Source organism: Triticum dicoccoides, chromosome 7A (assembly GCF_002162155.2).
Source record: "Triticum dicoccoides isolate Atlit2015 ecotype Zavitan chromosome 7A, WEW_v2.0, whole genome shotgun sequence".
NCBI classification, from domain to species: domain Eukaryota; kingdom Viridiplantae; phylum Streptophyta; class Magnoliopsida; order Poales; family Poaceae; genus Triticum; species Triticum dicoccoides.
This window is the reverse complement of record NC_041392.1, coordinates 12,797,538-12,809,706: the sequence shown is the minus strand read 5'-3', so window position 1 is coordinate 12,809,706 and position 12,169 is coordinate 12,797,538. Positions and strand designations below refer to the sequence as shown.

The 12,169-nt window shown below is 47.1% G+C and overlaps 1 protein-coding gene across 1 annotated transcript; it reads left to right on the top strand.

Annotated features, from left to right (window-relative positions):
• Positions 1-4,707: 4,707 nt before the first annotated feature.
• LOC119330445 (cellulose synthase-like protein D2) lies at positions 4,708-10,111 on the top strand. Its single transcript, XM_037603551.1, has 4 exons — positions 4,708-4,968; positions 5,259-6,330; positions 6,873-7,680; positions 8,103-10,111. The coding sequence occupies exons 2-4, from the start codon at positions 5,324-5,326 to the stop codon at positions 9,864-9,866; spliced, it is 3,579 nt and encodes a 1,192-aa protein (XP_037459448.1). The 5' UTR covers positions 4,708-4,968; positions 5,259-5,323; the 3' UTR covers positions 9,867-10,111.
• The last annotated feature ends 2,058 nt before the right edge of the window (positions 10,112-12,169 follow it).

Genomic DNA, 12,169 nt, shown 5'->3' with positions numbered 1-12,169 from the left:
ATGATGCCCTTTTCACCCTTTCTTCATATGTTTAGGACTAGATCTTCCATTCCCTTCATTTGCGACAAAATGTTAATGTGGTGGAAAGTGTTGCAACTTGTAAAACTCGATGCTACTATAGCAGAAGATGAAGTGGTATATATGCACGTATCATAAAGGTCCTAGTGTTCATGGTTGGAAGTTGTTGGATCATTGGTACTAGTATTTTGCATTGAATTCATACCCTGACTATTTTCCACGGACGTCTGCCTCAAGAACTTGACAGTAAACAAGCTCGTATCAAGTTGATATACATGGATCCGCTTGGCTTGTCAAGCACGGAAAATCAAACACACGTGACGTCTTGGTGCTACAAGTATGGTATACATAACAGTAGTCACACCTCAACCATAGTATTTCTTTCAGATAAAAAAATACTATGTGAAAGATTACACGACATGAACGAATACACGGTAGCACACTAAAACATTACGTAACCACAGGATGCATCTTGCATGGGCTAGAAGGCGCGCCACTGCTGAAATCAGGCATTGAAATTCCCAAATCGGCGAATCCACAAGCATGCGAATTCTTGCACTGAACTGGACGATGGACCAGAATATCAAGTTTTACACGGGGAGACTACTGAAATCATCAGGCATTAAATCTATGAATCGGCGAAATATATGAACATATCAAATTGAATGGTAGACAGGGATATCAAGCCAATTAACATCGTCAGACATACTGGGTTCTGCATCCGGAACATAGTTCGTACGCCAGAACAATATCGACACACCACATGTACCTGTATTCACAAAGCCACCCCTCATTTCTATTTAGCCCGTGCATAACCCCGATCACACATTACAAGTCAACATAATATTTTCTTAAATCTGGGGAGATTTTTTTAATATATTTTTCTTTCTTAGTAACTACTCCCTCTGTAAAAACAATGTAAGAGCGTTTAGATCACTAAACGCTCTTATATTTCTTTAAAGAGGATAAGAATTTTCAATAAAATTTGGACCTTTTTTCCATTTTCATTGCTTATTAACTAAGGACCCCATTTTAAGAATGGAAACTAATGGCAGCAAAAAAAAATAAAATCTATCGGCGCCGTGACGCGTCATCGGGGATGCACGCGACGTGGCTCCTTGCACGGCTTTTCTCCACCAATCCATGCAACCAACCAGAATCAACACATTACAAGCAAACATAACGTTTTCAAAAACCTTGGGGCTTTGATCCGTCCTGTTTCTGCGCACTCCCTCCGCCCCAAATTACTTGCTGCGGGAATCTGTTTTTGCAACAAGTACGTTGAACGATATCGAGCGTGCAAATTCTTTCACCAAAATTGGATGATGTGACAGGATATCAAGTCAATCAATGCCGGGCTGGCATATTGAACGACGCATCCGAAACACGGTCCGTACGTGCGAGCAACATGGGCACGCCGCGGTGACGATAAATCTTGACTAAGGAGGGCTCCATTTCTCATAACTAAGATTTTTCGATGAACCGTTGGACTTTTTCTCCCTCCCCCCCTCTTATCGTTTTAGCTAAGCACAAATGCCTTGACCCACAAGGTGATGCGTCTTTGAACAATTTGCGACGTACGCCCTAGCACTAACTCTTTTTTCTCACCCTCTTCTTATATTCCCAGTGTCTCTTATCCCATGATGCCCTTTTCACCCTTTCTTCATATGTTTAGGACTAGATCTTCCATTCCCTTCATTTGCGACAAAATGTTAATGTGGTGGAAAGTGTTGCAACTTGTAAAACTCGATGCTACTACAGCAGAAGATGAAGTGGTATATATGCACGTATCATAAAGGTCCTAGTGTTCATGGTTGGAAGTTGTTGGATCATTGGTACTAGTATTTTGCATTGAATTCATACCCTGACTATTTTCCACGGACGTCTGCCTCAAGAACTTGACAGTAAACAAGCTCGTATCAAGTTGATATACATGGATCCGCTTGGCTTGTCAAGCACGGAAAATCAAACACACGTGACGTCTTGGTGCTACAAGTATGGTATACATAACAGTAGCCACACCTCAACCATAGTATTTCTTTCAGATAAAAAAATACTATGTGAAAGATTACACGACATGAACGAATACACGGTAGCACACTAAAACATTACGTAACCACATGATGCATCTTGCATGGGCTAGAAGGCGCGCCACTGCTGAAATCAGGCATTGAAATTCCCAAATCGGCGAATCCACAAGCATGCGAATTCTTGCACTGAACTGGACGATGGACCAGAATATCAAGTTTTACACGGGGAGACTACTGAAATCATCAGGCATTAAATCTATGAATCGGCGAAATATATGAACATATCAAATTGAATGGTAGACAGGGATATCAAGCCAATTAACATCGTCAGACATACTGGGTTCTGCATCCGGAACATAGTTCGTACGCCAGAACAATATCGACACACCACATGTACCTGTATTCACAAAGCCACCCCTCATTTCTATTTAGCCCGTGCATAACCCCGATCGCACATTACAAGTCAACATAATATTTTCTTAAATCTGGGGAGATTTTTTTAATATATTTTTCTTTCTTAGTAACTACTCCCTCTGTAAAAACAATGTAAGAGCGTTTAGATCACTAAACGCTCTTATATTTCTTTAAAGAGGATAAGAATTTTCAATAAAATTTGGACCTTTTTTCCATTTTCATTGCTTATTAACTAAGGACCCCATTTTAAGAATGGAAACTAATGGCAGCAAAAAAAAAAATCTATCGGCGCCGTGACGCGTCATCGGGGATGCACGCGACGTGGCTCCTTGCACGGCTTTTCTCCACCAATCCATGCAACCAACCAGAATCAACACATTACAAGCAAACATAACATTTTCAAAAACCTTGGCGCTTTGATCCGTCCTGTTTCTGCGCACTCCCTCCGCCCCAAATTACTTGCTGCGGGAATCTGTTTTTGCAACAAGTACGTTGAACGATATCGAGCGTGCAAATTCTTTCACCAAAATTGGATGATGTGACAGGATATCAAGTCAATCAATGCCGGGCTGGCATATTGAACGACGCATCCGAAACACGGTCCGTACGTGCGAGCAACATGGGCACGCCGCGGTGACGATAAATCTTGACTAAGGAGGGCTCCATTTCTCATAACTAAGATTTTTCGATGAACCGTTGGACTTTTTCTCCCTCCCCCCTCTTATCGTTTTAGCTAAGCACAAATGCCTTGACCCACAAGGTGATGCGTCTTTGAACAATTTGCGACGTACGCCCTAGCACTAACTCTTTCTTCTCACCCTCTTCTTATATTCCCAGTGTCTCTTATCCCATGATGCCCTTTTCACCCTTTCTTCATATGTTTAGGACTAGATCTTCCATTCCCTTCATTTGCGACAAAATGTTAATGTGGTGGAAAGTGTTGCAACTTGTAAAACTCGATGCTACTACAGCAGAAGATGAAGTGGTATATATGCACGTATCATAAAGGTCCTAGTGTTCATGGTTGGAAGTTGTTGGATCATTGGTACTAGTATTTTGCATTGAATTCATACCCTGACTATTTTCCACGGACGTCTGCCTCAAGAACTTGACAGTAAACAAGCTCGTATCAAGTTGATATACATGGATCCGCTTGGCTTGTCAAGCACGGAAAATCAAACACACGTGACGTCTTGGTGCTACAAGTATGGTATACATAACAGTAGCCACACCTCAACCATAGTATTTCTTTCAGATAAAAAAATACTATGTGAAAGATTACACGACATGAACGAATACACGGTAGCACACTAAAACATTACGTAACCACAGGATGCATCTTGCATGGGCTAGAAGGCGCGTCACTGCTGAAATCAGGCATTGAAATTCCCAAATCGGCGAATCCACAAGCATGTGAATTCTTGCACTGAATTGGACGATGGACCAGAATATCAAGTTTTACACGGGGAGACTACTGAAATCATCAGGCATTAAATCTATGAATCGGCGAAATATATGAACATACCAAATTGAATGGTAGACAGGGATATCAAGCCAATTAACATCGTCAGACATACTGGGTTCTGCATCCGGAACATAGTTCGTACGCCAGAACAATATCGACACACCACATGTACCTGTAATCACAAAGCCACCCCTCATTTCTATTTAGCCCGTGCATAACCCCGATCACACATTACAAGTCAACATAATATTTTCTTAAATCTGGGGAGATTTTTTTAATATATTTTTCTTTCTTAGTAACTACTCCCTCTGTAAAAACAATGTAAGAGCGTTTAGATCACTAAACGCTCTTATATTTCTTTAAAGAGGATAAGAATTTTCAATAAAATTTGGACCTTTTTTCCATGTTCATTGCTTATTAACTAAGGACCCCATTTTAAGAATGGAAACTAATGGCAGCAAAAAAAAAAATCTATCGGCGCCGTGACGCGTCATCGGGGATGCACGCGACGTGGCTCCTTGCACGGCTTTTCTTCACCAATCCCTGCAACCAACCAGAATCAACGCATTCCCAAATTACTTGCTGCGGGAATCTGTTTTTGCAACAAGTACGTTTTGTTTCTAGTACAGCTTTTCTCCACCCCATGCAAACAAACCAGAGCCAAAAAGAAGCTTTTTTTCGTCATCCCTCCCTCCATCATCTGCATCTGCAAAAAATAAAGAACCAAAAAGAAAAGGTCGTTTGGAACTTTTTGGCTCCCCCATGCCCATGTGGCCATGACCTCTTCCCCTCACACTCTTCCCTTCCCACTGCTACCAGTTCCTCGCCAGCTGCTTCCCTCCCCTTCCGCCTTCCTGCGGACTTCCTCCTCCTCCCCCCAATCCCCACCACTACTTGTACTCGCCTCCCCTACCAATCCCTCCAGCCTCATTCTTACCCCTCCCCCTCCCCCGCCATTCATTGCTCCGTCCTGGGATCCATCGATTCATTGCCCGCCGCTCCTTTGACTGCCTCGCTGCCGGGTTGACCCCCAGTGGAATGGTAAGCATCCCGAGCTTTCTTGCTCGGAATCCGTGGGTTTTCTTGCGCCCGTGGGCGGTGTTGCGCGGGTTTCCCGCCCGGATTTGTTTCTCCTGCGCGTTCTTGCTGCGGGAAGCGTTTGAATCTGTGCTGTGTCCGTGCGCCCGGCCGAGATTTGGGGCCGGTGTTTCGGGGGGCGGTCCGATTTGATTTGATTTGATTTGACTATGGAAGGCGCCGGAGATTGCGATCTTTCCCCCTCTTTTGATTCAAGTTTGATTTCGGTTCTGATTTGTTTCTCCCCTCCGCAGATCGGCCAGTGATCCATCCATCCATCCGCGCAGCTCAAGAAAAGGCATCCGGACGGACGGACGCTATGGATAACAACGGCGGCGGCGGCGTGCTGCGGCACAGCAACAGCAGCCGCCTCTCGCGCATGTCCTTCTCCGGCGAGGACGGCCGCGGAGCGCAGGCCCGTGCCGCCCCCGGTGGCGGCGCCGGGGCCGACCGGCCGATGGTCACCTTCGCGCGCCGCACCCACTCGGGCCGCTACGTGAGCTACTCGCGCGACGACCTCGACAGCGAGCTGGCCAATAGCGACCTGGCGGGCGGCGGCGGGGGCTTCTCGCCGGACCGGGAGGAGTTCCTCAGCTACCACGTGCACATCCCGGTCACGCCGGACAACCAGCCCATGGACCCGGCCATCTCGGCGCGCGTCGAGGAGCAGTACGTCTCCAACTCGCTCTTCACGGGGGGCTTCAACAGCGTCACCCGCGCCCACCTCATGGACAAGGTCATCGACTCCGAGGCCAGCCACCCGCAGATGGCCGGCTCCAAGGGCTCCTCCTGCGCCGTCAACGGCTGCGACGGCAAGGTCATGAGCGACGAGCGCGGCCAGGACATCCTGCCCTGCGAGTGCGACTTCAAGATCTGCGCCGAGTGCTTCGGGGACGCCGTCAAGAACGCCGGCGCGCTCTGCCCCGGCTGCAAGGAGCCCTACAAGGCCACCGAGATGGAGGACCTGGTCGGCGGCGGCGCCGACGGCGGGGCCAGGCCCACGCTCTCCCTGCCCCCGCCGCCCGGCGGCGCCCCCGCGTCCAGGATGGAGAGGCGGCTGTCGATAGTCCGGTCGCAGAAGGCCATGACAAGGAGCCAGACCGGCGACTGGGATCACAACCGCTGGCTGTTTGAGACCAAGGGGACCTATGGGTATGGGAATGCCATATGGCCAAAGGAGAATGATGCCGACAATGGCGGTGCCGGCGGTGGCGGTGGAGGCGGGCATGGTGGACCTGACGGGCAGCCGCCGGAGTTCACCAGCAAGCCTTGGAGGCCGCTCACTCGGAAGCTCAAGATCCCTGCTGGCATCCTCAGCCCATACAGGTATTGCTGAACTTCACTACACCTGCATGTTCTGTTTCATGTTCTGATTCATGTGGATGTTGGGCTTGTTTGTTCCCTGGTCACATGGGAAATGAACTGTTTCATGATACACCTGAGTTGATTAATCTTAAAAATGCTTCTAAAGTCAAACTTTGGTTCAACCTGGATCCATAGATTAGCTCCAGTTGCTATGATTCAGTCAGTATCTATTCAATAAACTAGGAGGTTAGGTGAGATGTTAGATCTGTGCTACATCTTCCTATCTTGTCCTGGCTTCAAAACAAACATGATATTATCATATTAATAGCACCGAAAAAATTCCTCACCAACTTCTCTATTATATATGCACACTTGATATTTACCGTTCAAGTTCATACTACTTTGTAGATAGCATCTCAGTTTGATATTTACTATTGAAGTTAAAAAAAATGTGAAATGATGTTTCATTCTCCCTTGAGTTTGCTGATAGAAGACCTGGCCCTGCAATTTCTAGAATGATGATGTCCTGTTCATTAACTTGGTTTCCTTGATGCTTCCTGCAGGCTTCTTGTTCTCATCCGCTTGGCCGTTCTTGGTCTGTTCCTTACATGGAGAATTAAGCATAAGAATGAAGATGCAATGTGGCTGTGGGGCATGTCTGTTGTTTGTGAACTCTGGTTTGGCTTTTCTTGGATCTTGGACCAGCTGCCAAAGCTGTGCCCTGTTAACCGAGCAACGGACCTTGCTGTCCTGAAAGACAAGTTTGAGACCCCAACACCGTCAAATCCTAACGGAAGATCTGATCTGCCGGGGCTTGATATATATGTGTCCACTGCTGATCCAGAGAAAGAACCTCCATTAACTACAGCAAACACCATTCTGTCCATCCTTGCTGCTGACTATCCTGTCGAGAAGCTTTCCTGCTACGTTTCTGATGACGGAGGCGCCCTCCTTACATTTGAAGCCATGGCTGAAGCCGCTAGCTTTGCTAACATGTGGGTTCCTTTCTGTCGCAAGCACGGCATCGAGCCTCGCAATCCTGAGAGCTACTTCAGTCTGAAGAGGGACCCTTACAAGAACAAGGTACGCTCAGACTTTGTCAAGGACAGGAGGAGGATCAAGAGGGAGTATGACGAGTTCAAAGTCAGGATCAATGGGCTCCCTGACTCCATACGTCGCCGCTCCGATGCTTACCATGCCAGAGAAGAAATCAAGGCCATGAAGAGGCAGCGTGAAGCTGCTCTTGACGATGCAGTGGAGACTGTTAAAATTGCTAAAGCTACCTGGATGGCTGATGGCACACATTGGCCCGGTACCTGGATTCAACCCTCTGCGGAGCATACTCGGGGAGACCATGCTGGAATAATTCAGGTAGACATTCTCAGGCAGCATTTCTTCTCTTTGCTATTTCATATTTGTTGCAATGTGTCCTCTATATACCTACAAATGATGCATTATGTTTCAGAGCTGAACCATCTTGATATTGTTCACTTAGGGTAATCAGTAAGACAGATATGCACCTCTAATGAGTAATCATTCCATTTTCCTTTTGAACAAAATGCGCACATCCTTTTCAGTGTGCATATTGGAATATCTAATTATTAGACTAGTTTTGCTTTCTTAAGCAACAGTGTGTGCATATTGGGATATCTGATTATTAAGTGCTTTTTTAAGTACAACTTTTTAACAATTTGATCACAATCTAATATCCAGATTCCAGGAAAACTAGCCGAGAGTTATATTATATGCACATATGCACACATATGCTTACCATTTGTTGCTCTGTTCTTCAGGTAATGCTTAAACCTCCTAGTGATGATCCCCTGTATGGCGGTGACGGTGAAGAAGGCAGACCCCTCGACTTCACTGACATTGACATCCGTCTGCCAATGTTGGTCTATGTGTCCCGAGAAAAGCGCCCAGGCTATGACCACAACAAGAAGGCTGGTGCGATGAATGCTCTAGTCCGTTCATCTGCTGTCATGTCAAATGGACCTTTCATCCTCAACCTGGACTGTGATCATTATGTCTACAACTCCCAAGCTTTCCGTGAAGGCATGTGCTTCATGATGGACCGTGGTGGTGACCGTATTGCCTATGTCCAGTTCCCCCAACGGTTTGAGGGCATTGATCCATCAGATCGCTACGCCAACCACAACACAGTCTTCTTTGATGTCAACATGCGTGCATTGGATGGTCTCATGGGACCAGTCTATGTCGGCACTGGCTGTCTGTTCCGCCGTGTTGCACTCTATGGATTTGACCCTCCGCGCTCCACAGAACACGGTGGCTGCTGCAGCTGTTGCTTCCCGAAGAAGCGCAAGATCAAGAGCACTGTTTCCTCAGGTACATCTGAAGAGACACGGGCTCTGCGCATGGCAGATTTTGATGATGAGGAGATGAACATGTCAACATTTCCCAAGAGGTTCGGTAACTCAAACTTCCTCATCAACTCTATCCCGATTGCCGAGTTCCAAGGGCGCCCGCTTGCTGATCACCCTGGTGTCAAGAATGGCCGTCCTCCTGGTGCTCTCACTGTCCCCCGTGACCTTCTCGACGCCTCCACGGTCGCCGAGGCTATCAGTGTCATCTCATGCTGGTATGAAGACAAGACAGAGTGGGGTCAGCGTGTCGGATGGATTTATGGTTCAGTCACAGAGGATGTTGTCACAGGCTACCGGATGCACAACCGTGGGTGGAAGTCAGTCTACTGTGTCACCAAGCGTGACGCCTTCCGCGGCACTGCACCCATCAACCTGACTGACCGTCTCCACCAGGTGCTCCGGTGGGCCACCGGCTCAGTGGAGATCTTCTTCTCCCGCAACAACGCGCTGCTCGCGAGCCGGAGGATGAAGTGTCTTCAGAGGATCGCGTACCTGAACGTGGGCATCTACCCGTTCACGTCCATCTTCCTCATCGTGTACTGCTTCCTGCCGGCGCTGTCGCTCTTCTCGGGGCAGTTCATCGTCAAGGAGCTGGACGTGACCTTCCTCACCTACCTGCTGGTGATCACCCTGACGCTGTGCATGCTGGCGGTGCTGGAGATCAAGTGGTCGGGCATCAACCTGGAGGAGTGGTGGAGGAACGAGCAGTTCTGGCTCATCGGCGGCACCAGCGCCCACCTCGCCGCCGTGCTGCAGGGCCTCCTCAAGGTCATCGCCGGCATCGAGATCTCCTTCACGCTGACCTCCAAGTCGGGCGCCGACGACGAGAACGACGAGTTCGCCGACCTCTACATCATCAAATGGACCTCGCTCATGATCCCGCCCATCGTCATCATGATGGTCAACCTCATCGCCATCGCCGTCGGCTTCAGCCGCACCATCTACAGCGAGATCCCGCAGTGGAGCAAGCTCCTCGGCGGCGTCTTCTTCAGCTTCTGGGTGCTGGCTCACCTGTACCCGTTCGCCAAGGGCCTCATGGGCCGCCGCGGCCGCACGCCGACCATCGTCTTCGTCTGGTCCGGCCTCCTCGCCATCACCATCTCCCTGCTGTGGGTCGCCATCAACCCGCCGTCGCAGAACTCGCAGATCGGAGGCTCCTTCCAGTTCCCCTGATCCTACCCATATATCATATATGAGTTACATACCATTTGTTCCAGCAGCAGCAGCAGCAGCTTGCTGGTGGGGAGTAAAGTAAATTCTGACCGTTCCCTGTGGTTAAATTAGGTGTTTTTTCGTGTCGCCGGAAAACATTGGATCATACTAGTTCATTTGTTCTTTTGATTCCGTTCCTGAGATGTTTGGACCTGGAAAACATCAAGTACAAAAATTCAGAAGTTCTCTTTAGCATGTTTTTCAAAGTCTCCACATTATTGTTGCATTGCATCTGGTTGAGTGAGATATGCTGCATACTCTCAAGGAAGATTTTTTGGCTAAAGAAGAGCCTGATCATTTTGTGCATTTGTCTGACCAAGTAATATTGTTTCTTCTTTTTGTTGAGAAACAGCGGATTATACATCAGGTTCATTTGTTCTTTTGGTTGTGTCCCAGAGATAGAGTTATGTTCAGTTTGGACCTGGACAACATCAATGCACACTTCTTGCATTGCAGCCGAGGGAGGTGTACTACTCCCTTCCTCCGTCCCGAATTACCTGTCTTAGATTTATCTACATACGAACGTATCTAGACACGTTTTAGTGTTAGATACATATCTAAAATAATCTAAGACAAGTAATTTGAGACGGATGTAATATGACATATTCAGCAAATCTTGCCTTTATGTGTTGCAAGAACTTCTGAAAAGGTCATCTTTTTTTGTTTTGTCACGTGGATATCTCTGACCAGGTAGTAGCATATGTGTTGCTGGCATTGGCATTGGCATGGCAGTGACATGAAGAGGTCAGAGCATGTGCTTGACCAGTTCACTTGAGTTCAGCCTTGGGTTGGCTTTAGGTGATAGATTATTCTCATGGACGGTCGTTGATAGGTGATTGATGGATGAGGACGCCTGGAGAGAAAGAGATGGATGGAAAAACACGCTCTGATGATGACAAGCAAAGCAAGGAAAAGAAATGCTTTGTTGTTTGGCCCCAACTCCCAAGAACAAGTCAAGCTCTTTTCAGCAAATCCTGACTGTTCCCTATGCTTGACTTAGGTGTTTTTTTCTCTCGTGTTGCCGAAAAATAGCAGTAGATCATAGCAGCGTGTTTGGCAAAAAATGGGAAGGGGAATGGGAGTTTAATGTAGGGAGTTGTATTGAGATCAGACATGGGATGAGTCGTTTTATTCCCAATCCTTTGTTTGGCGCATGATGAAAATTATGTGTGAGAGTTTGATGAAAAATTGTATTCCCGTGTTTGGTTCGTGGGAATTGACAAGGAAATAGACAAGGGAAATTAACGTAAGTTATAATGAAGGGCTAAGATTGACTCACTAAAACAATTCTCTTCCAACTCCCACCCCCTCCCCTGTTAATAAAACGGTGGGAGTTGGAGTCTGAAGTCCCATGACTATTCCCTTATCAATTCCCAATCCCCCTAACCAAACAATAGATTTGAAATCTCGTACCCCTTCAATTCCCATTCCCTAGCTCTAACTACTCCCAACCAAACATGCTGGGGTACCCTGTTAATTCGTGAGGAGAGTTTTATCCCACGCCAATTCCCATCATATGCCAAACAATGAAATGGGAGTAAAAATCTACTTTCCATGCCTAATCCCTTCATAAACACCCTTGTGCAAACTCCCATGCCCTTACCCAAATGTTTACCAAACAGGCTTGATTATATACACATACATAGTATCCATGTTCTAATTGATACTAATTGATATGAGAGCAGCGCACTATACACGTACATAGTAACCACGTTCTAATTGATACTAATTGATACGAGAGCAGCGCACCGGCCGCCAAGAATATCGTTTGTGTTGCCCCTGATTCTTCTCGACGGCAGAGTGCAGCAGATGGCTTAGACGTCGCGTGCCGTCGATCTTCTCGACATCCTGTGCCGCCGATCTCGTCAACGTCGTGTGTCGCCGTTCTCGTCGTCGCGTTCATGGATTCTGGACGGTATCGTATTGAGCCTTACCCTGTTCTATTCAAAAATCTGTAGCGATTAATCTCTCCTTGCATGGCTCGTTAACAAAGCACTGCATCATGTGAGTATGGAATTTGCAGAAACTACAATAGTGATTCCTAAGCTGCTCCCTGCTAGGTGAAACGATAGCCTACATCCACAGTTTACATCTAATTCTGATAGCCTATATCTAAATCAAGAAAGGGTGGGAAAGGTCGTTGTTATCTGGCATCTAATTCTGGGAGCAGTACTAGATATAGTAAGGGTGCAAAAAAGAAAGTGATGTGTATTCACTAAAGTAGAAAGAGCAGAGTCGTCACACACTGGTAGAAAAAGAGGCTT

Bases quoted from the DNA above. Each gene is read 5' to 3' on its own strand.
- LOC119330445 (XM_037603551.1), top strand. From the start codon at position 5,324: ATGGATAACAACGGCGGCGGCGGCGTGCTGCGGCACAGCAACAGCAGC. The intron at 6,331-6,872 runs GTATTGCTGAAC...TGCTTCCTGCAG, and splicing joins GGCATCCTCAGCCCATACAG to GCTTCTTGTTCTCATCCGCT. The intron at 7,681-8,102 runs GTAGACATTCTC...TCTGTTCTTCAG, and splicing joins ACCATGCTGGAATAATTCAG to GTAATGCTTAAACCTCCTAG.